The sequence below is a fragment of the Struthio camelus genome, chromosome 1 (genome assembly GCF_040807025.1).
Source record: "Struthio camelus isolate bStrCam1 chromosome 1, bStrCam1.hap1, whole genome shotgun sequence".
Taxonomy (NCBI): domain Eukaryota; kingdom Metazoa; phylum Chordata; class Aves; order Struthioniformes; family Struthionidae; genus Struthio; species Struthio camelus.
The window spans coordinates 67,458,448-67,483,814 of NC_090942.1; the positions used below are offsets into that span (position 1 = coordinate 67,458,448).

Genomic DNA, 25,367 nt, shown 5'->3' on the forward strand with positions numbered 1-25,367 from the left:
CTGGATTCATATTCTTTTCCATAGTCCTAAACTTTCATAAATTACAGTAATTTAAAGTAGACCTTAAATAAACCTATGTTCCAATACACTACACCAGTTTCTGTCATAACTCATTACTCCAACCAGACAAGAGCCATCTCCCACCAACAAAACATCTACATTTCCCATTGCTATTCCCATAATAGCAATGGATATATGATTCACTTCCCTTTAGGTGCAGTCCTTCCTCCAAGGACTTTGCAGTAACGTATCAAGCAACACAGACAGGATAAGAGATGTAGAATACAAACAAATAGCATTCAGTATATGTTTTGTTTTGTTTTAATGCTGAGTTTGGTCTAAAGTAATAGATTGGGTTTAGCTGTTTTTCTTTTAAGCTGCTCATGTCACAAATGCTTTGTGATCCAAACCTTTCTTCTGTAAGCATTAGGAATAGAAATGTAAATTTTCATGAAAACCTAAGACTTCCATTAATCACTTGAACAACTCCTAGTTTCTGAAATCAAGCAAAGCACTGCATCTTGCAAAACCTGCAATGAAAATCCTGAGTACTACCACCACCTTCTCAGGTATTAAACACATAGTTAATACATGGATTGTATAGTCCAAGGACTATATGTAGTTAATATGCACTATATGTTAACTATACATGCACTATATATTAACTATATGTCCATTAAACTCATGACTGGCAAGTTTCTTGCACAGTAACCAAAACAGTAAGATTTTGGTATCCCTAAAGAGGTGATTCTTCTCATGACGATTTACACATATTTATATACGATGCTGAAGACATAGCGCTTTTATCCATGATTTACTGCTGAGGAAGAACATGAATGCATAGAATCAGGATTTTACTTCCTCTCTGTTTCTCAAGTGTTGCAAAAGCAAATAATTTCTTGGTAAGAAGTTAATTTAGCAAGAAAATGTCTTCCTATTTTTAAACATCTCCACATCACACTGAGAAATACGAAATCGTCAGGGAGCTTTGCATCTGTAGCACTGAATCCCCCAGCACCGCCATTAAAAGAACACATCAAGTAACGACTTTAATAAAGATGCACAATGCAGTCTTGTCCATCAGTGGAATGCATGCAGTTGCTATCCATCTTTCCTACCAAGCTCCAAACAAATACAGAAGGATTTGTCTCCTTGTCTTCAGTTAACTCTTGTGGCAGATTTCTCACATCATGTTCTTCAGGAAGTTAATTGATCAGGATGTTCTTGTACTATTCAGCCTCCACATTTTAGGAAACCAAATCTTATGACAGAAGGTGCTTCTGCAGCATGGCAGAAATTTCTTAACTTTTGTCTTTTTCCTTGTGATATTTGTGGTTTAATGTGGTTTGTGGTCTAATACAGTCAATAAAAGAAACAAAGCATGCTCCTCTTTGCTCTTTTGGGGAAAACATTTCAGAACAACACTGCCAAATTTACCAAGTTTTGCCTAAATCCTTCCAGAACCTGTAAGAATCTGACTTGAGTCAGATCTACAGTGATGACAGGGGAAGAAAAGAGAAAAGAAAAACAAAGAGCAGACTTATTTCAAAGTGAAGTTTCTTTTCCAAGTCTAAAAGCAATTTATGCTTTGGTTTTGCACTACCTCCCAGTTTGATTCACCCAGCTTTCCAGCAATGGATTCAATTTACTTCTGCTGTACAGGCACATATTTACGATGCAATAGCACCACCTTTTCCTCTTCCCTGAATTAAAAAGTATGGCATGCAGGAGACAAAGAAGATATGTTGCATCACTATCAAATTATATAATCAGATGCATAATTTAAAGTTTGTCTATGACTCACAGGCATCTGCTCCTATTTCTATTCCTCAATCGTGCCTACACTTGCTTAATTAAAAAAGACATAAGAGTGCTGTTGTTCAATTCTTTGTAACTTTAACTGGGCAACATCCGAGTTTTAAGATCTTCTACCAACTATATGGGGGCATAGCAAAACCATAGACTGTCTAAATGCTCTTGCTTCATGCCAATGCCTACTTGCACACAGTGATAGCTTAAGCTCTGTCAGGCCTTTCTTGCTCCTCGGCACCCTCTCCTCCTATTCCAGCAGGGCAACAGCAACTGAGAGCTCCACAGGGCTGATTTCAGTCTATATGTAGCATCAAACTCATCTAAATCAGTGCCACTTGTAAAGAGTGGCACTTAGATCAGCCTAGGTATATATGCTTCTTAATCTCACTAGACTAAAGGCAACATTCTGGTATGGCAAGTGAGCTAGTATCTCAGGAAGGGCTGATGTGATCCAATTCATTTTACACATTCAGTCTTCCACTGATGCTCTTAAGAGTCATTCTGCATGCTTTTTTTAACCTTTCTAGCGCCAGCAAATAATACATCTAATCGCAGTTGTATCGGACCTCACACTTTAACTCTTGATTGATACAAGCCAGAAAACAGCTGGTCACCCAGCTGGCCAAAGACAGACTTCAATGAGATTGCTCCTATTAGCATTTTCTGCAAGCATTTGCCGAGTTCCTTCCTGGTTTTTACAACACAACAGCCTCCCATTTCTCCCTTTTCCTGAAAATGCTGCCAGCACCTTACTGTGTTATCTGGATTCAAGCTTAACATTGCCCATAGAGCATTCAACGTGTTTTATTGACACAGAGAGGGGAAACAGGCATTACCGAACAGGAGGCGGAAACATAATGAAAGAGGTGTGAAAGGTTAAAGAGGAAGAGGAAAAAGGAAAAAAGAAGAAGAAGAAAAAAAAGGAAAAAAAACACCTTCTGGTCATTAGCTAGGATATTTTAATCCTGTACTGTGCGAACATTGTGACCCACCTTTCACATATACAGAATTTATCCTCATGTGTGCACATATGAGATCCCTAGCTATCCAAACAAGGGCTTGCAGAGATGCCATTGCTTTGGGCGTGAAAACCCAGAGTTAGCTGTATAAGAACAAGACTCAAAAACGCAGACCAGAGCGATGGAATCCTCTATTTCAAACTCCAGAACCACCCTGAAGCTTTGCAGTTAAGTGACGTAAGTGCTTCTGACAACTAGTGAACAGCTTTAGGAGTGCTCAGCTATACGCAGCCGCCCTTTGCCTCAGATGTGAAGAGGAGAGCTCAGATGGCCTAGCCCAGCCCTCTCTGCAATGGCTCATACATAGCACAGTAGGACTAGAACTATTAATAAATTCACTGGCCATAAATGTTTCAGTATGAGGAGGCAAACAACATGATCAAACTTTTAACAGGGGAAATGTGCACATTTTTTCTGCAATTCATTTTTCCAAGACAGATTTTCTTCCACCCACTCATTTCCTTTAATTATTTAAAGCCCTCCTTACTAGGAAGCTCAAATTCGTCATCATATAGTTCTTGCTAACAAGGCATATATTTAGTATACTCTGATACTTGCGTCTAGCTGATAGCTAGCAGATGGCTACTGCCTTTCCAGCTTTGCCTTGACAACTGCCTACATCAAGGTTAAGGATTCACGTGATAGTTCTGCCTTCAGCCCTGTTGCTGCAGTTTACTACACGTGGAATTTTATCTTATATGCATGTTTCTTGTAGTTTGTCACAGCAAAAGCATACTGCTAAACATAAACATTTCAGATTTTTTCTCTTTTTTTTTTTTTTTATTAAACCCTCAGATACCTAACTCGGTGAAGGGAGAAGGAAAAGATAAGGTATGACCAAGTTTTTCTGTTGTTGTTTAAACTCTGAGAATACGCTAGAAACATATCGATATCCCTTGCAGTGGCACAACGGCACAGCACCTGCTCTAGAATCTGTCATTTTATAGTATAAAATTATCAATGTCAAAAAGATTTCCAAAAGCCAATTTCTAATATTTTGCTTGCTAGTTTCAGAAGCATGTCATGGAATTGCCACTGGATGGTCAAGCTTTTGGCTCCATTTTGTTTTTTAAGACAAATTTGCTGATTTCTTTTAAAGGATCTTTTTTAATAGTGGGGCAAACGAGAACAGATTTTCAAATTCTAGGAAAAAAAAAAGAAGATTTTTTGCTTTCTGACCAGCATTAAGAAGCTTATTCTTTTATACAAAAGCCTACAGAAAATATCCAGAGTAGCAATACAGCAAGAAAGATACAACTTCTCTTTTTACCTTTGTTTCTACAGGTTGATCTTGCTTAGTGATTTCCTCATCTGGTTCTTCCTTCACATTAGCATTAATTTCTAGAGTTTCTTTTTCAGGTGGGAGCAGTGTATCACTGCTTGGAGTCCTGTAGCAGCTATTAAGCATCTGTCCTTCACAAGCAGTTGTAGTCTGCAATGACTCTCTGGTAGTGCTTTCTCTTTCCCCATTTACCAAGCTACTGCTGACTGAATTATCTGGAACCAGGGTGGACACAGTGGAGCTATAATCAGGCAATCTCCTCTCCTCACGTTCCACCTGGTCTTGTGCTACTACTCCGTTGGCCGTGTGTATCTGTGCAACCTGAGTTTTGTCGGTATTACTATTTCCCTGTTTCTGTAGTGGGTGCTGGGAGGGGAGTTTTGGCTGAGGTGATGGTGTTGACCCATATCTTCCTTGAGATTTAGAAATGTTGAGAACGGAGGACTCTTTCTTCAATTCACTATGATTCAAGGGGCTAAAAAACAAACACACACAACAGATGAGAGAAGTTAAACATGGCATTAAAGAAGAACCCTGTCATTAAGAGTAGGGCAGTTACGCTACATAGCTGATTTCTCCCAAGGCCATCAAGACTTAAACTGCATTATTTCATTTGAACACGTGCAAACATGCATCTCTTACTGGAAACCTAGAGCAATGTCCGTATCTGTTCATTACATCCTCATCTCTCTTGAATCTCATTCTTGTAAATGGTAGGCAGGATCATTAGCAACATATAAAGATAAGGAAACTGAGGCACTGATAAATGAAGCGCCTTGCCCAAAGTCTCCCAGAAGATTATTAGCAGAAATGGGGAGAAAAATCTGGGTCTCCCAAGTCCCAGTTCAATGCTTAAACCAACAGGCCACTTTTTCCCTAATTGCACTCTAATTACATAAAATGAATGAAATAGCCAAGACAATTTTTTATCCCCTTTCTTAATTCAACACATTGCAGGTGGAGCTTTAGATTCTTAACCTTGCTTTTCCCCTTTCTTACCCCCATTTCCTTGTTCAGCCCTATCCTTCCATGACGCTGAGTCTTTTCTGAAAATTCTGTTCCTCCATATTTTATCTCAGCTTTAAAGACATTTTATCCCTCGTTCATACCTTTTGCTATCTCTTTCTCTGTTATATTCTGAGAGCTTGAATTTTAGGATAATATAAACATTAGCATATTCTGTAAAAATAAATTTTGGCTTCATTACTGTAAAAATCATTACAACCAAAATAAAACATATACAGTTCAATTTTGTTTGAAGTACGTCTTTTAAACCATATTCAACCTGCAAAAAGATACCATTACTGTCCTTCACCATATTGTTCCTAATGCTGAACATTAATCTTACTGAAAGATGAAGAATGGTTATCACCTGTATGTATACTCCTTATTTACAGGACAGTTTACATAAATATTGTAACCATATTCTGAACTGCAGTACATGTAGCTTGAAAAACATCTTACACTACCTTCTGTTTGCTTCTATCATGCAACGAAAAGCTAAATTATTTTTTGTGTGATTGTGATGTGTGAAGATTATGACTTTTTAAAAAAACTCTCAAACGCTGAGAAATTTAACTCTGAAACGCATTTATCTTTTCCCATTGTTGCATGCCGTGCAGAGCTTTATTCAACTTTTTACCATATTTATGTGTTTTTGGTTGACACAGGCTAATGAAAATGTTATCATAATTGACAACCACAATTTGCAGTTGACGAACATCCTACTCAGTTACTTGAAGACCAATAATAACAAGCGAAAATCACCTTCACAGAAGACATGTTATGAGCTGAGCTTCCACAGCCACAGGAGGACATTCCAGAACTGGGCATACTGACTAGGAAAGTCTCTTATTTTTATGCAGACATGGAATTTGTCATAGCAGAGATCAGAGATTTGAAGAGAATTTATCACTGGACAGATATTACTGACTGTAATGAATAACTTTGACTAAAAAGCTGGACAACTTCCCCTAGCCCCCCCCCCCCCTCCTTTTTTTTTTAAGGCAGCAAATAAGGAAGTTTTCACTGCTTCATTTATAACTTCCTTCATTCGTATAATACAGAAAGAGTTTCTGCAAAATCCAGCAGCCATAACTAGCAGGAAGAAATGGTAGGACTTGCTGATGCTTGAGGAGTTCCCATTTAGAAAAAATAATGATATCAAAGGGTACTCAAATAGCCTTGTGAAGCTTTTTTAAGGATAGGAAGATGCCTAAAAGCAGCTTAGATCCTTCAGAAGATTACTTTACAAGGCTTGACGGCAGAATTCTATGGAAACTCTTTTATGTTTCTCTTATTTTCCACCTCCACGAATACAGTCAAAATGTAAATGCTCGGTTTTAAAGATGAGTTAAAAAAAACCACACGCGTAGTGTTATATCTTATTCTAGAACTTTTTAATAGTTCACAACCACTAGGAAGAACTATGAAAGAGGTGAAATTGTTTTTCTAGGGATACTATTAAAAGTTAAAAAGATTTGGAATAATGCTTTGGAGGAAGACAGGGAAATGAAGGGATATCGGGATGGGAGACCTGAAATAGAAGAATTCACAAGACCTCTAGCGCTGCACTGGTTTCTTTTTCCCCCTTTCTTGACAGCTGTCATGACAGAGGTGCAAATAAGTGTCCCTCAAATGATGGCAGTTTCTTGCAGATGAAGCTCTGAAATGATTTCTGTTCCACTAGAAAAACCTACTTTCGTAACGCTTGGCTGTTTCTGCGTAAGGATTAATTTTCCCTCATCTTGAGGGCAAAATTCTTTCACCGAAGGTCTTTGATATACTGGCTCCTTTGAAGGATATACTCTGTTGTACATCACATATTCATTCCTGTAGGTAGCACTCCTTCCGAATATCAGTTCCCTCAGGAAATAGCAGAAAGCCATATCCAAAACTTGTAACACTCAACTGTCATTTGACTGTTTCTTGAGCTGCTCCTGGGCTTTCCAGAAGGTCACTCGCTTTATACAAAGCAAACCTCCAACACTTTCAGAGCCTATATGCCTGTCGTATACATCTAATTAAAAGACACAAAAGAAGCACTGGTTTGTGAAAACAGACTTTACCATGGCTCATGCTTCTCGAGGTTCTAAATGTTTCTTATAAAATGCAGTATCAAAACTCAAAAGCATCAATATATTTCACGAAAATCACCAAGAACTAGAAAGCAAATAGTTAAGTGAACGTATGCCATATCAATACAAATAACTCATACAGTTCACCCACTTCACGTGAATGATCTGAAGAGATTAAGTCAACAGAAAAAGAAAAGCAGGTTTCAGTTTTTTCCATTTGTTTATAAAAAGTCAAAAGCTTTGCCTGTAATAACAAAAGAATTTAAAATCAGCTCCAAGGTTTCATTCTAAATACAGCACTCATTTCAAATGGCTGACATTTCTCAGGATGTTTTAAAAATGCTACAGGTTTTTACAAGGAAAATTAAGACTAGCACCTTATAAGAAAAGCACACATTGTACAGGCCAATATACTATTAGCTTCCTCCATTTCAAAATGTGCCATTTTGTCATCACCTGCTCAGGCAGGGGTAGGTTTGAGCATTGCCACAATATCAGCATTCCCCCTTACATGTGCAACTTCTGTTAATCTGCATACAACAGAATTATAAAACAATTAAAATCTTTCCCTGTTCACCATTTCTTTGAAAGGATAGTATATTACATACCTGCCTCCTTCAAAACGATTGATGAGATCTGACACTTTACTGGACTTCTCCTTTGTGACACTAGAAGCAGGGGTAGGTATATCTTCCTCCATCCTTGGTTTCTGATTTGATAAAGCTTTATGCCTAGGGGTTTGGTATGTAACAGGTGATAAATTCTGCAGATGTATTGGCTTTGGAGGCACTGCAAACAACAAAAACAATCAGTCACTCATGAACTGCTTCTAACTGCCAGACCACATATGAGATTTTTCGCATAAGAACTTATTACCGAAATTAAAAATAGGAGGTTCTTTGGTTTACTTAACCTTAAATTTGCTTTATTAATATAAGGATTTCCTATAGTCTCCTATTTACTGCAGGGTATCAGCTATCCTATTATATTTTTGGACATAAGCCAAATCAAGTGCTACTTTAACGAGCTAGAAAAGTAGTTTTATGCAGCGTACCATAGTAAACACCATTTGTGGCCTCCGTAACTGCAGGTTTTATCCTGAATAAGAATTCAAGTAATCAGAGGATCTAGCTGTGGAGCTCAAGAACCTTTCAGCTGCCTTTCCCCAAGGGAGACTTAAAGGGCTCACCCAAAACTCTGGTGCTCTCATTTCCCCTCCTTCCCAACTACTTCAAAAACAGCAGTCATTGGAAAAGATATTTGGCTTCAGTTTTGAGCTTTTTTTACTCACTGAACCTGCGTCTATACATACTGCTGAAAATCTGGCCCCAAAAATATTTTGTATTTTTATTCCCCATCCCTACCTACCATAGGCCTTTCTTAGTAGATTGTCAATGATTAGCCTGTGTTTAATGCAGCAATGATCAGAAGCCAAAAGACAAGGTGAAACATAAAGCCACTAAAGTCACAGGTGTTGATGATTTTTTAATTAACTTCTATCCCTTTAAGAAACTACTTTACAGCATTTTTGCGAAGTAACATCGTTTCAGCCTGGGCCCAAACGTGTTCCACTCTCCCGCCCGAGCAGCGCACCCCCTGCCACATTAAAAGGAGAGACAGGAAAAGTCCTCAAGTCCCAGTACACAACCCTTCTCAGTCTCTGCCACGCTCCCAAAAAATGTTGTGGGGAGAAGTAAAAAAATTTGATGTAGAAGTGAAAAAACAGAGACTGTATTTGTTCTTTAATAAAAGGAATGAATAAATTGTCAGGAGTACAGAATTCCCTACCACTGAAACCAACCCCTTCATGACCCAGGTCACTGCCCCACAGGCACTATTTTTGGGTGGACCACGGCTACTGGCCCTTAATCAAGTATGCAAGACTCCCTAGGGAACAATCATTAACGAAAAAGGACAGGAGTTGGCATTAAGAAGTATGCCACATGTGCAGCTCATATGGCAGAAGAACAAGCACTAGCATAGGATTTACAATACCTGGACATGGAAAAGCCGTATTCCTAGCAACATTGATTCTAGAACAGTTTACGGACTTAACCTGGAAAACCCGTGCACCACAGAAACAGCTGAAATCCTGTTAACCTACATTTGAATGTCACGTTGAAAAATTCTCGCAAATATACTACCCTAGAGTATAATAGATTTGAAGGAGGACTTTACGATAACTTTTCATCTCTACCTTGTATTAAGTTACAGGAAGTAATATTTAACTTTGCTTCCAATAATAAAATTACATGTAAAAGGGACTGCAGGGTGAGTTGCAGTCCTCAAAAAGTACCTGAGGGACACTATGAAGATATGAATTTACCAAAAAAAGCTTAAGACTTCAATCCCATCACTGACAAGTGATGACAAATGAAGACAAATGAAATAAAAAACACAGGGAGAAAGAAGAGAACTAAGGTGAATCAGAGACTTTTACTGTGCATACGTACATCTTTAGTCCTTTCAAGCTTTATTTATATTTACTACCATAGCTCCGATTAGGGACAGACTAAGCAAAAAAGGAAGTTTGTAGAAGGATACAGTGCAGAAAGGATAACTTAAAACACCATCATTTTCAAATGGTTACAACTCAAGCCTGAAACAAGCAGAAGGCAAACTGTGTAACTATTTGCGTATGTGTACTAACTGAAGTCCTTCTTGAGAAGCTGCATGCATTTGGTCATTCACATTTGTAGTGCTGTGGAGCAGTTTTCCTATTTTCTCTCTTCTCAGTGAGTTTCGAGAAGGCCTGGCAGATTTAGGCCAACGAGCATCAGATAACTGTCAAAGAGCTGAATAGCTTATCGCACCGACAAAGGCAACGAAACAGCTGAAAAATGTGAGACAAGCGGTCTGGGAAAAAGCAGGACACATAATTGAGCGTGGGCACTGCAATTTCCCTAGGGGAGGAGACAGAAAGGAAAGCGGACACTGCGTGGATTTACTGCCCAAGCGTTAAGCTAGTTTGTAGAAACGCTTCTTGCTCTTGCAACACACGTTGTACAACTTATGGCTCTGCGAGTTCTTTTGTACATTTCATGAAAAGTTAATAATCCGCACAAGGAGATATTAAAACTACTAAACTTGAGGGAGTTAATGTCTGCTGATAAAGCAAAATAGTTAGCTGGAAGCTATTTATACTGGAGCCTTCTGGGACAAAAATCAAATTCTAGGACACTCTGCAGCGTTGTCACACTTTTGCAGTGGTTTAAAAAAAAAAAAAAAGAAAGAAAAAAGGAAAAAAAAAAGGCAACATAACAGCATTTCAGTAGGGCAAACACCAGCACTGGGCGCCTCCTGTTAAATTAGACAATCCCAGTCTGTTGAAAATCCCTGCAATGTTTTCAGAGGAGAACCAGAAAGCAAACAGCTACACCAATTCACTAACACAAATTATTTTAATTAGCATTTAAGAGGCAGCGTTTCCCCTAATCAGGTGCTCCTGGCTACCGGACGTTTTAGAAACAACACAGTGGGAAAAGGACAGTCACAAGATCAATGAAAAGGAAAGAATCAGCAGGATAAAACAGCCTGCAAACCTTCCTGTAAGGTCAGCCTTGTTAATAGGGATTATGGAAAACAAATTCCATTAATTCTTCCCTCAGTGTACTTCTGAAGTCTTTCATTTTAATCAGATTATTTTTGATGTGCACACAGCAAGGTTCTTAAAGAAAAAATGGGAAGACTGGCCCATTGTTACATACTGTTAATACAAAGCTCTGCTCAACTCTATAAATGCTCTTCTTTCTATACTGTAGAATTGTGAACATATTAGAAGATATGAACTGCATATTCTGCCCAAAGAAAATCCTTCAAAATACTCGGGAAACTGGAAAACTGTTATTGTATATTGCTAGCCAAAACATGCAATCAGCATTTTATCTGCAGCCTACGGCTGTGCATTCAACTTTTTACAAGCAAAAGGAAGTGGGAGATAATGTTACAAATGGATAAAATAGGTACAACAACCACTAATGAGTCCAAGGCAAAGGTCTTTTATCACCGCTCTAGAAGTTCAATGAATTGCTTCCCCCTCCACCCATTTAAGTCCTGCTGGTAAAAAATTCTGCTACACTTTAATTCAATGAAAATATAAAAGTTCCTGCAGTCAGCAACTAAAGCTCCCTTGGCTGAGTCATCCTTCATCATCTCCTTGCATGCTCCAGCACCTTCAGAAAGATCAAACGAGCACAGCTGGCTAGATACAAAAGATTTACGGTAGCAAGAATAGTACAAAGTAACAAGTAACCGGGACTCAGTAAAAGGAGAAAAAGTAATCTCTTTTTAAAAAATGACTATTTCCATGTTTTTACATCACATCAGAACAAGTGTCTTTCAATAATACATTAAGAGATAACACCAATAATTATCAAGTGTGCTTTGTTCTCTCATCCCTCTCCTTTCTGAAGATAACGTCTGGGCTTTAGCAGTTTTGTTGATAAAAGAGACATTGCTACGGGTTTCTTAAAGTACCATACAGCTGGAGAAAAAAAGTAGCTAAAGTAGCCCTCACTTTTAGTTCATTTCAACTTTAACGGTAAAAATCTCATTTCACTGGAGAAGCGCAGCCAGCATCCCAGATCTTTAAAGAAGTCTTTCAGCTGCTCTGGGCCCAAGCCACTGAATACCTGCAAAGTCATCAACTAAACTACAGTTAACAGAAAAGGGAGAATAGGCCTGATGCTACTCGAGCAATCAGTTGTAGTTGAGCGAGTGTCGAAAGCTTTGCGTCTGTGCCAGCTCACAGCAGCACAAACTGAAGCCAAGCCATCTTCCAGAGTGGAATGTCATCTCCAGCCCAATCAAGGATGCCTCTCTCGCCTCAGCAGGAGATTCACAAGCAGTCCTAAGCACTCATTAGGAAAACCTACATGAGCAACGGATGTACAGCCAAGACTGATGCACTGACAAGGAACTTGGCTGTTCTCAGGAAGCTTTAACATTTCAACATTTTTATGCTCCTACAAAAATAGTGCTATGGAAATCTTTTGAAGTCTTCTTCAGAAAGAGCTCTCCCTACCAAAATAGCCTACAGACTCCAGAATCTCATTGAAGTCAAACACAGTCCAGGCCAATGTTCTATATGTGCACCAGGAGACCTAGTCCACTGTTCAGTACTCTACGAATTTAATTGCCTGGTATTCAGTAATCAGGCATCACATAAAACTTATGCAACACTTAACTCTCTTCAAAGAACAGGGAGTAGCAGAACTTTAAAAAACAAAAAAAAAACCAGTCAATTTTTTCATGTCACTCTGCATGAACTCTGTTAGCACCAGGCCCAGATCACTGCCCACATATTTGTAGGTAAGAGCAAATTCCAAATTACCTAACAATTTGCTCCATCTCTTGAGCGTCGTATTTGATTTGCAACTCATTAGCGAATTTTGCTATTTCCACCCAGTGCCTCCAATCTGGATTACTCCCACTTTGTTAGAGCACACACTGTATTAACACAAAGGCAAAACACTGTCCCTCACAGCTGGTACAGACTGTGACTGTCTGCTTTCTCTGCAGGCCAGATTGCCCTGCTTAACTCCCTTGCTGGCTTGCAGTCAGTTTTAGGCTTTGTTCCAAAACTGCAAAGACTTCCATGAATCAAACTACACTTGACACAGAATTCTGACATATGAATTGCTAAATTGCTGATGAAAAGAATTATTGGGGAACAAAAACTGCTCTTTCACTTTCAGTATATCAGATAGCTAGTTTGTTTTCTCCTTGAAATGCCAGGAAAAAAATGAAATCGAAGGGAGAGAATTTTATATTGGATGCTGCGCAGAAATTTATTCAGTCAGGCTGGCTGCCCTAAGGGATTAGTTTCCAAAAATATAAACTACTTCTCAGAGACTAAGTACAGAACAAAACAGGTTTAGAGTCCCTGGTTCACTTCAAGTGTAAGATTTTGGACATTTTTACTGTATTTTAAAGCTAAGCTTACTAAAAATAGACTTACTCCAGTTCATATCTCTCAATTTCAACTACATACATTTTGGTTAGTTAGATGAAGGTCATTTTGTAGTTAATTCATCAACAACCAAACACACTGGCGTTACAAATCAGGTTTGTGATCTTACTTCCTTTCATTACAAAAGGATGTTTAGTATTTGCATGACTAGAGCAACAATTTGAAAGAATACAATCCTGCTATGATTAAAAAAAATTGTTCTATACATGTACACTAAAAACTGCTAAAAAAGTTTAGCAACCACATTTAAACCAATAAACTGAAGCAATTTATTTTGCCGGGATCATTTGGACTCCCAAATACTCATCTCATTCATTCTATTTTGCTTTGTTTCTTCCGAATAAAGAAAACCAAAAGAAAATGCTTTATAACTTTGATATGACACATATATTTAAGAGAAACAGATGGAGAAAGACAGAGGCAGGCCCATGAGCAGAGCATGCACAAAATACTATTTACGATGGTGTTATTGCCTGTAATATGCACCACTGCATTTCTTAGACTACAACATTATTGCTGGCTATGCCACTTCTTGGAGCAAGCACTTTTGAGATAAACACAGAAGTCATAGCTAGGAAAGAGCAACAACAGCTGCATAACTGTTTGAATGAATGTGGTCCTATGTTATCCAACTGCTAATTTATCTAACAGCTATAATTACAGTAAGTGGGCTAGTTCTGCTTTTGAAAGGTTTAAATCTTTTTATTGATTGCCCATTTCTCTTTATTCATTAACAGATTTCTAAAATATTTTTCTTGGGAACAACATCTGTTCCCTTGTTAATTTAGCTTCAGAGAATGTTTTTCAGAGCCCCAGGAACTGATGTTGAAGGGCCACTCAGATGAGCGATGTTTACATATGGCTGCCAGTATTGTTCACTAAACTACAGTGTTTTACCAGAAGTTCTAGAAAAACAAACAATACAAAAAATACAGCTTTATTTTGCTCTTAGACTCCCTAAATAAACTAAGCTTTCTCGGCACCCAACAATTTTCTTTCCCACTTAATTCTAAAATGAATTCAGCACTGAAGAAAAATTCTTCATGATGCAACTTTCCATGGATGGATACATAGATCACTAAACTCACTACAGGCAACTGTGATTCTAGTTTCTATCATATTGCCAGTATGTTTCACAGTCTAATTCACTGAACAGGATGAAGATATTAGTCTTCAAAATTCACTCTTTTTTCTTTTGAGATGAACGAAATTGCTGTTTTATGTCATTCCTAACAGCAGTTTCTTGGATGGACAGACACCAAGCCCAGGTTCTCTTTGAATTCAAGATTTCCAGAACACACTGACCTTTGCTTCTGTCCAACCTCAGCAGGATCACCAACATTACTGAGAAGGCCATGCAAAAAGATGGTTTGAGGTTTAGATACATAATCTCAACCTGTAGGTGAGAAACCTATTTATCTTCCAAAACAGATAATGGACAGGAAAGACAGAAGTCTACTCTTCAGACACATTTGACAGCTTTTACTGCACAAATAAGAAGTTCCCCTTTTCCCCCACATCACTGCTACAGGAAGGCTCCACTTGAGCTCAGCTAGAGCCCCAAGGCCCCTACTCTCCTCACAAGCCCCCCACCAAGCCAGCCTGCTAAACCCTTGATCTTTCACTCAAAAATAGTATTACAGCCTCACAACCTTCCAGCTCAAATACCGTAATCCTTATGAAAAACAAGCACTGACAAGAGTTAAATTACAAACAAGAGGGGCTGGCAGCTGTTCTCCCATCTCTACCTACTAGCCACTGCTTGGGCAGAGGAGGAATTGAACACCAACTGCCTGGCAGTAAGTGCAGAGCAAAACACCAGACACTTGAGATGCAAGTACATAGGCCTATGTACACTTCTTAACATGTTAATGAGTCTAACCTTCCTTCCTGAGAACCTATGTCAGCAAAATATTAATTTAACAAAAATGACAGCTTCATAAAGCAATTTATAGAATATTAGTATTTCAGTATCAAGCTTTTACCCCACTATTTTCTGAGAAGCACAGTTCTTTCAAGGTGCTCTCTTTCATTTTAGCAATTCCCTTGAAGCATGAGCTGAAAAGCAACTTACCTAACCAATGTATTTGAGACTATTTACCTTGTGGCTTTGGATTTGAAGCTGAACGTGGGGAAGGTTTAACTGGCACACTTCCATTTATTCCCTGAGCCGCTTCACTGTGTACATTCTGCTCAATTAGCCTGGTTGTGGCACTCGCTGGACAAGACTGAGACGATATTAATAACTTTGGACAGACGCTGCTGCCTGAAAAACAAATATGTACAAAAAAACCAAGAGTTAGAAACAGGATTTAATACAAGGCAGAATGATTATAAATATACCTGTTAAGTGCTAACATTTCAGAGAAAATTAGAATGCTTGTCTTCACCCTGAACAGCGTCTCACCCTAAAACATGCTTTCCCCTTCACTAGAATTTATTATATTGCTTAAATCGTGAAGAGCTGGATATAAATAAAGAAATATTTCCACTGTGATTAGCCTAGGCTCTCCCACAGAAAGATCACAATCCTTACTAGACGTTTTCCTATCTGAATTGTCAATGCGCTCGTTCAACAAAACTATAGAAAAAAGAGAGTTCTTGTTCAGCTATTCTATTTGTGTATCCCAAGTGTTTACCAAAACATCATACATTCAAAAATGTTTCTTTTATTATGGAAAGTAGTATTCAAAAATTAGCTAAATATATTTCAATCTTCGTGGAAAGAGCTCGTATAATAAAGTATTTAAAAAAACAGAGAGAAAAGCACAAAGTAAGCTAATATTACTACATTTCTTCCTAGTAAAATGTAATTTATTCTCATTAAGAGACCAATACGCTGTTTTTTCCTTAAGAAGCTCTTGATGCAAAAACAAGGCAAAATATACCCCCCAAAAAAGAAACTGCTTTAAAAGCATCTATCATTAGAAAGTAGTCACAAAAATCTAATCCGTGTGCAACTGCTTTGGGGATGTAGAAGTGATTGGTTCTGTGAACATAATCAAAGAGTTAAAGAAAATAATGATATGAAGGACCCTGAAGTCTCAGTTATGTCAGGATTTATCCATCTCTGAATCAAAAATTCCTGTAACTTTTTTTTTTTTTTGAAGAAAGGAGCAAGGGGAGGAAAGAACATCCATTTATCATTTATTGCAGTGTTGTCATAATGATTTATATTCTTAACTAAAAAAAATTTAGGGTAGAGTTTAAACACTTAAATTTGTTATTTTTATTTCCCATCATTTTACGGTTGTTTGCTTCCATCGGTAGAAATGCAAGCTCGAGTAGAGCGTTGTTTTCAAAAAAGCAAATCCAAAACCTAGTCAGCCGTTTCATAGGATGATCCCCTAATGTCCTCTGAACAACAACTGGTCAGCACAGCTTGGAAACTCTAATCTAATCCATCTTCCTATCCCAAGGCAAAATCCATTCTAGCAAGCCATTCCTAACAGCAGCCTAGCTTATTCCTAGAACAGAAGCGGGGGGAGAGAGAGAGAGAGAGAGAGAGAGAGAGAGAAAGCTATTACTTAACACTGTTTAAAACCTCAAACGTTTTGTGGATTCCAACAATTTTTTCAAGTATTTATGCTTTATTTCTTATGAGTTGTTTTTTTCTTTCAAACACTGAAGTAGCCCTGCAAACACGAAGCCTTGCACTGTTCCACGCCACAGTCAACACCACCCTCCCACAGTGCTCGCACCCAGAGTACAGTGCACAGAGGACCCCCGAGGCTGCAGGACCCCATCCACCTCTCTTCCTTCTCAGTCCGTTAACAGGCTAGCTTCCAAGAACGTAAAGGTGGTGGGGCCCAGAGTGATGCCACTAATTTAGTGAGGCTGGCCATGTAAAGAAGCTTCTCAGACATTTGGGATCTTAAGCAGAAATTCTTCAGCTTAATTTGCTTGCGTGTCACCCCATACACAAAAAGCTGGATTGTACCACAGCAGTGGGAACGCTGTCCTAGACCTTTCCCGCAGCCATAAGAATGAGCCTGAAACGTCATCTCTTACCTTTCCTGCAAAGATGGGAGTATGGAAAGCTCCTGGGCAGGCCAAGGCAATGGCACGGAGGGTTGCCCTAGCAAATTGTCCCTGTCTCCCTCAAAGCGCTGACCGGCTGAATTTCCCTCTCCCCCATGCTCTACTCTAACAGTTTCTATCTCAGTTCGAGAATTTCCGATTCAGAAGCAATTTTAAGAAACAGCAACTCCTGATGGGATCAGTAGGTCACACAAGTCAAGCAGGTATTTAAACACAGATCAGAAAACGACACTGAGACCACATTTTCACTCCCATTGCAAAGGCATGAAAGCATGGTCTTGCATAAGAGCCTTCTGAAAACTATTTTAACTGCAGATTTGATAGTTAACACACATCTTAAAGATCTCCAACTCTACAACTGCAGCCCAGTAAGGGGTGTCCCTACTGCCTACTGTTCAGACCAAGCCTGGAAATCTCTATCAGAATGATAGGTTTTTCTCTATTAAAAGGATTCCCTAAGAAAATAAGGTACAGTCGAGGTTGACATAGGAATGCATTTTGCACACACAACTTGATCAACACACTTTCTCCTGTTTAAGGTTATGATGCATGATTGCTTCAAGCCAACACAGATTTGGGGCTGCTGCTGAACAGGGCAGGTCTATCGCCTGCCGCTTCTCCTCCCTCCTTGCCCCTGTCTATTCCAGCTTCATCTTCCCGCTGCTCTTTTCCTTACGCTAACGCTAGCATTTGTTCAAACACACGGTGAGCTGAGCAGCAGAAACGATACCGCTGAAAATCCAGTTTTCCAGCCAGATTAGATTTTAACCAGATCAGTCCAATGAACCCTCTGAGCTCGCGGCTGCTCCAGCACTACCGCCAGCACAAGGGAAGAATCAGGAGTACAGCTGGGAGGGAGCAAGCCAGCTCCTCTCAGGAGCAGCCCTTACTCAGATCAGCTTAAAGCAATCATTTAAATACAAGCCTGGTCCCTCAAGTATTCAAACGTGGGTACCTCGTTAATACACACAAAAAATTCAGCTTTAATTCACAGGCTGGCAAGGACAAGAACACCTGCAAGCAAATATTTAATGCTTTAAGAATGGATTTTGTTTTCTGTGTTCCCCCTCTACTAGATGGACTGAGCGCCAGCTGCACTCAGTGGGCAAAAGCCACGTTGTAAGTGTCTCCACTGTAATACAAGCAACAAAAAAAATTGTTTCTTCGCAGTGGGATCTTTTGCAACTGCTTACATAAAACAGCAGCTCCAAGAGGTGTTCTGACCTAACATGTACTCGGAGTTTAACACGCATAGCAATTCAATCGAAGAGGGGGGAAGAGTGGCTTTCAAATTTATGATTGTCGTACAAGCCATTATACAAATCATTCATCCTATCTGGAAGCCACATTGGCTGGAGATTGAAATGTTACAGACACTTAATCTATATTTCAAACTGGTAATTCCATTAATCAAGCTACATCCTCAAGCTACCTGTTATGAAGTGTAACAGAGGCACATCAAGACAAACAAGTTATGTTCAGCTTTCATCAGACGTAAAGCTGGCACGGAAAGAGGCAAAGGCAATCTAGTCATACCATACCATTATACAATACTGAGTAGTCAAGTTCTCTGAATAAAAAGCATATATTAACATCCCTGGAAATGTAAGCCTTGATTTCCAGCCAGTGAAAGATACTACCTCCCAGATGATGTAGACAAGAAAACTGTGGCAGTAATACAAGAGTTTTCACTACAGATTTGTATCTAGTAACACTACAACTTGCAACTGTATTATGAGAAGAGCCCAATACTCATCATTTTCAGCACATTACAAAAAGCTAAATACTTACTCCATGCTCAGTGGCATGCATTTCAATAGGGTTGCTTAATGCTATCCATTTAAGTAATCAGTAATGCAGTCTACTTTTTAGAAATTCAAACGTTGCCCAGCAAGTACTACTTGAAATCTTTTACAGATGCAAAAAAGCCAGACAGGCTGCAAAAACCTGCAGCTTTTACTGGGCTGAAATAGATTCCCATTGTAATTGTTTCTCATCTAATTAAAGGAAAAGAAACATTTGTTATTACTGCAATTCTTTTCTTATGCATTCTAAAACTGATTTTACTTTAACGCAGAACTGCAGTGAGCTACAAAATACTATTAGCCAGCTACTGTGTTCACCAGCATACGATTAATACCACCTCTTATAATTGGGGATGATTACACGCATTGAAGGGGATAGAAAGGAAGGGAAAGTTTTAAAAAATTTAAACTGGGGCATGTAAGAATGTAACAGAGAGCAGATAATAAATAACTAACAGAAGAGAAAAATAAACACTGTAGATTTGATAAGCATTTATTTTGCTTATCATCTGCAAGAAAATTAGGAGATGTCTGAAGCTAGCAGATGCTTGAAGTAAGAGATGCATTATCTAATTTTTCAGAACATTTTAATTAGGAAAAATTAAATCGGAGCCATGAAGGTTGAGACAATCAGCCAGACTGAAATGTCAATAACATTAAAAAGTGGCTTATTTATATTCACAAAAGGTAAAACTGATTTTTAAGTATGGGAGACATCCTCTATCAGCAGCACCACCACGAGCTTGAGGAAGACGTTCTCATCATTAGGTTTTCTGTCATATTTATTTTTTTAGTCCTGCTTATAGTACATAGTGTATCTATGCTGTTCCAAGAGTGTTTAATTTCTACTGCTACGGTAACCCTACTCTTGATCATATGTTCTGAAAGAAAGAAATGTAGAATTTCGGGATGTAACCACAGCCTAAGGGGAAAGGCTTGTTCTCTTGTGACTCCAGGAAGCAAAATTTACATCTTAAAATCAGCTTTACTTATCTTAAAACTACATAACTAGATCTACCCAGTGTGTTAAGTCCCAAGAACATCTGCCATAATGACTGTGGTCTCACTGTTACATTGCTAGGCCATTGCATATAACTCTCATCAGCACAAAGTTCACCCTTCCTACTTACCCCTGAACCTACATGGAAGTTCAGCTGGTTTCCCATCTATCAAAGCCTGTAACTAAAGCATTAGTTTAGTCACAGTAATCTAGCAATACAATGTCCTGATCGGTTCAAACCAGCACAAAGCAGCACTGACATGTAAAGAGATTAATTAAACCCATCCACACCTGCCCTAGACGCTCCAGGAACTGTAGCAAGGCCAGGATGAAACCGAGCAGTTTCCTCAGCACAAACAAGAAAGCAGCCAGGGGACTCTTAGGCAGTTACAATACAGATCTGCTGAGGCCTGAGCAAGAGACCTAGTAAATTAGGTCATTGACTTTGTCCATACCTGTGTCCAAACCTGCCCTCACAACAAAGTTTCCAGTAATTTAGTACTGTTCACAGGATTGTCCTGTTTTTGTGAGGAAACCATATGATACTATGAGGCTCATGCTACTAATGCAAAATCAAACATGTTTCAAGAATAACTTTCTGGACTAAGCCAAAACTATCTTAGAAATTAGGGGCATGGTGGAAGAGAGTGGCAAGTTTGGATGGAGGTCCAAGTTTCTCACATGAAAAAAAACCTTCCCCCACTGTTAAAGTCTATCCTCTCAAGCTAATTACACATTTGTGTTTTGGCATATTTTCCCCCTTTACCATTTTGGTGACGATAAAGTTGTGAATGCTCTGGAGCATCAAAATAGTACAAAAATGTCATACCGCTATTCTGCTCTGTGCAGATGAGCTCTAAAGATTAAATGTCAGGCCACTGTTTACTGTGGTGAGCCACTGCTGAAATACTGTGAACAGCTGATAAAGCAATGCTGTAAAAAGAGAAAAAATAACTCTTGCTGAAGTCAGGAGGGATGCCTTGCTGAAGAAGAAACTTGTTTTGTTTCTGGACAAGAAGCTGCCATCTAAAAAAATAAAGGCAGATATACAAAGGTTTAAAATTATGTTTGAAGAGTGGAATCTTGGCAAAACTTGGGATACAGATCAAGTTCTGGTAAGAGATTAGTTCAGATACACGTGCAAGCAAAATGCAAAAATGTAGGTTTTCTCTTGCAAAGCTGTTCGCCAGACACAAGCAAAAACATATATTTTAAAGTTTAACAGAAGGAGATAGACCACCTACTGGGAATAATGTGGGTGCAACATATACAAAGCGATTATCTCTAACATCACTGTACCGTAACGTTCCTAGGATTACCAAACAAATCTCATCCTTCCTTTTATAGGATTTATTGTAAGCAGTAAACCAATCTTCAAGTAGATATGGTACATACTAATTGTAGACAGCAAAAAGTATATTAATACTACTCTTTGTTCAATGACCCCACTTTGATGGGGTCACAAAAACATTTGATAGTGAAGTGAAATGGATGGAACACTACTGAAGCTAAAATCGGAATGGAAGGCCAACTACTTGCCGCCCAATGCTTCCTGGGAACAAGAGAAAAAAAAAATAACCCAACTCCTGGGTAGGTAAGTTGGTTCACACAGTAACGCAGAACAGAGGTTCCCAAACTGTGGTATGCCTAACACTGAGCACACCAGCCACTTCTGACAATATACAGAGCAACAACACAAAAGCAGAACTAAAACAAAGTTTAGCAAGTTTAACTACGCAAGCAAGACATACAAAAGAGAAACAGCTTTGACTTTTGAAACAATTTCACTTTTAATAAGCTAAGGCGGGTTGTGCAGAGTGTTAGTGGTAGAACTGAATTCAAAGTATGCACACCGCCGTTGTCTGCTTGGCATCTGAAGAGACCCTGTTGCATTGGTTTGGTTTGTGGCTATTCATGAGACTTCAGCAGTCAACGTTGCCGGTCCTCTGTATTGTAAAGCTTTATTGTTGCTCTGGCTGGAAGAAACTGTGCATCTTTTCCCACAGCAATTTTCACTGTTAAACTGAAACAGTGCTTACTGTAGCTGCTACGAAAGAGCTACAATTTGCCAAGTTACCAGCTATTGATGCCACCACATTTAAATAGGTTACCAGGCTATCAGGATCATCAAGTCTGAACTTCAAAAGGAAACACTGAAATATTAGCAAAGTAAGATTTAACACTAATCTTCTGATCTCAGCCTCAGTATACTGTACATCATGCAAAGTTAAGGACTGAATTCTGAATTTCAGATTCACTACAAATGTCCTCCCAACACTGGCTAACTCATATGCAGCAGAAGACTCAGTGCATCTCAGTCCATTTCCCTATGATCTTTGTTCTTTTGCCTCTCATTTAACAGCCTTTTCCATGCAGGCAAAACTCTGTGTCTGCTCTTACGCTTGGCAAAATGAGTAAGTCAGCAATTAACGGGCTTATCTTCCAACATTTGTCTAAATTTTGGATTAGCACAATAACATAACACGCACTACTGGTCCTATTTCAACAAAAGAAAAGCACTGTACAAGACTTCAAATGGCTCTTTGCCAGACTGATCAAAAAACGATTTCCTTAGCAGAAATTACAGTTTCTCCATGCAATATAAATTGGTTACAATACATTCCTCACCAGAAGGGACACATTCTGCATTCAGAAACATGGAAATGCAACAAGAGGGAAGAGAATGCAAAGTACGTTGAAAACCAACATCTTAAACATGCAGAGTTTTTAAATTCAAAGTCAATTTGATAAGAAACAGAAGTCCAAGTAGCATATGCGATCAACGCTAACTAGTCATATGAAAATCAAACAGAAAAGGGAAGAGTAAACAGCTTTTAAAACTGGATTAAAGCCACAGTTTTTTAGGCCTTCGAGGAACAAGCTTCCCTGCTGTTACCATCTTCTATAGCCCCCCCCTCCCCAATCACTACTTTTGTCATCGCCTCCGGAGTCTAGCAGTGCTACAGCCATCTAGTCACCCAGTTTTTAGAGGATATAGGAGATGAAGATGATGCTGGGGACCAAAGGGGTGGAGGACAACCAGCCAGGATCATTCCTGGTGAGAGTTGGGTGATACTGATGGCCACAGGGATAGACTTACAGCAGGGTGAAGAGCACTAGCTGGGTTGCAGAGGCCACGAGCCACTGAGATGACACACAACAACCTTACTCGTGACCACTGCTGCTTTTGGTTTTTGGTTTGCTACCTTCTTCCCTCACTGTATGCAACACAATACAGCAAGGGGAGGCAGCAAGCCTCTGGGCCTTGCTACTGCCTGAGCCACTGCTGGAGACAGCAGGACCTCCAAACACGTGTCATTGCTGATCTCGCCTCCACAGTAGAGCTGGGGAGTCAGAGGGAACAGGCAGCAATAGCTCAGCTGAAGCACGCCTGCCTTTCCCTTGACTGGGAGCCACTGATATTGAATCAGCTGCTAATGCTCAGTTTCTGGTTTGCAAGTAGCAGCTTATGGCTGAAGTCGTCAGCCAGAAACATACACTCTATCACATGCAGGCTCTCCTGAGTCACCTACGCTCATATACACTGGGACAATGGATTTGCTGATGACAGAGGTTAATGAACTATTTTAGAAGAGTGGCGGTTTCTTATGAGAAGAGGGACAAGCAGCTTTCAAGCCACATCTCCAGAAAACATACAGTTAAAGACAGAGCTCCAAGTAAAACAAATTCTGTTGACAGGAATCAAGAACTATTCTTTCATATACTTAGTTCCTGTATTACAAAACATTCCCTCAAACTCTTGTTTTCTCTTTGGTCTCTGAACAATTACTAACAAGCCCAAGATTTAAAGAGAAAATATGCAACAGTGTTCTTTTACCTGTGGAAACTTTTCATAGCTTGTTTACCATAAACAATATCAATACCTGTCTAGGTACTGTATAGGAAGTAGCAACACTTTCCTCACTGCAGAGTAAGACTGAACTTGCCATAAAGTTGGCACTGAAACCTAACAAAGTCAGCTACCTTGCTCTTAACGTCTCTTTTCTACCCCAGCCAGAGATCCAGGTAATTTAGCTCTATCTACACAGCTTCTTGCCAGACCCATAACACGACAGCCACCTTGTCCCCAAGATCTGCTTCTCACATGACCGTGTTTTACAACATCATGGAGGAGTACCGACCACATATTTCAGGCTGCTCTCCTATAGCAGTCGTGGTAAATTTGGCGAGAACTGCTTCTGAGGGTCGTTTCCTTCCTCCCTGTCCTTGTGAGCTTTTTACGGCTTCTTGCACATTTGACCAAGGAAGGGGTTTATGTGGCTTTCTTATGTTCCTACCGCATTAATAGCTATTTTGATTATGAACCCCAGCACCATGAGAAAAGATTAACTGGAAGCACCTGTGCTGCAGAGCTTTCCCTAAAGTAATTTCTCATTTTAGTCTTCTTGGTAGAGCTGTGTAAGGTAAGAAATGGCACCTCCACTATTATTTTACTTAGCGCTGAAAATTTTTCACTGAGCTCACCAAGTTTTCAACTGACTTCAGCATATTTTGCACAGATGCCAATCATCACTTTCTAAATATCCTGAGCTCCTATTTGGAAACAAGACACCCCATTCATATCAGCAGACTCACTGATCGCAGAAGAATCACTTGCCTGAACAAAGGTTGTGGCACTCAGCGCTGTTTCTTTCACTTAAGAGGATTCATTTCTTTTCCATGATATCATATACAAGATAACCAGCATGACACTGTACTCACCAACACAGTCTAACATCTCACATTAAGGTGAGCACCTGCAGTACTAGGGTCACGCCAAGGAAAAGGTGCTGATAATTGTCTCACGTCCAGTCCAAAAAAATGTGATTATTCAAGTTGACATATCCAAATATAACTACTATGCAAGTGCAGTGATAATTCAGAGAACGAAAGAAGTCTTCCCCTTCTATAATTTAGAACCTGTTATGAAACAATACTGTATTTCAATTTTAGACAAGTACTGAGTAACAGGTTTTCAAAACACTTTGATAAATATGAAGTTTACCCTTTTGCTCACTACGCACTGCAACTACATAAGAAGATTTCTCTAACAGGTTGATCGCTGACATTTTCATTTTCCATTGTGACCAGTTATCTATGCAATAATTTCAGATTTCTCTCATCTCACCTTACAGCTATTTTGGAAATATACATGTGCTTTGAGGCAGTTACTACAGCTACTTTGAATTCAGCTGCTTCTATTGATAGAAGACTGATTGCTAAGAGAAAACACGTTTAGAAACAGGATCCTGAGGAAAAAAAAAAAGAAATAGCACAGGCCCAAGGAAAAAAATTATCTAATTACAGAAGGCTCAAACGGTAACTCATATCTATTATTTCAGAAGATCTGAACACAAGCT

At 39.2% G+C, this 25,367-nt stretch overlaps 1 protein-coding gene across 13 annotated transcripts in view; it reads right to left on the bottom strand.

Moving 5' to 3' along the window:
* FGD4 (FYVE, RhoGEF and PH domain containing 4) overlaps positions 1 to 25,367 on the bottom strand; it is a 117,952-nt gene that overhangs the window by 23,918 nt on the left and 68,667 nt on the right. For 12 of the 13 annotated variants that reach the window (XM_068946363.1, XM_068946388.1, XM_068946374.1 and 9 more), the window contains 3 exons: positions 15,263 to 15,427; positions 7,799 to 7,979; positions 4,102 to 4,588 (listed from right to left, as the gene is read on the bottom strand). In XM_068946363.1, coding sequence (XP_068802464.1) covers positions 4,102 to 4,588; positions 7,799 to 7,979; positions 15,263 to 15,427 — 833 coding nt within the window. Of the gene's footprint in view, positions 1 to 4,101; positions 4,589 to 7,798; positions 7,980 to 15,235; positions 15,428 to 25,367 lie in introns of all 13 variants that reach the window. The other variant, XM_068946440.1, reaches the window with a different exon arrangement.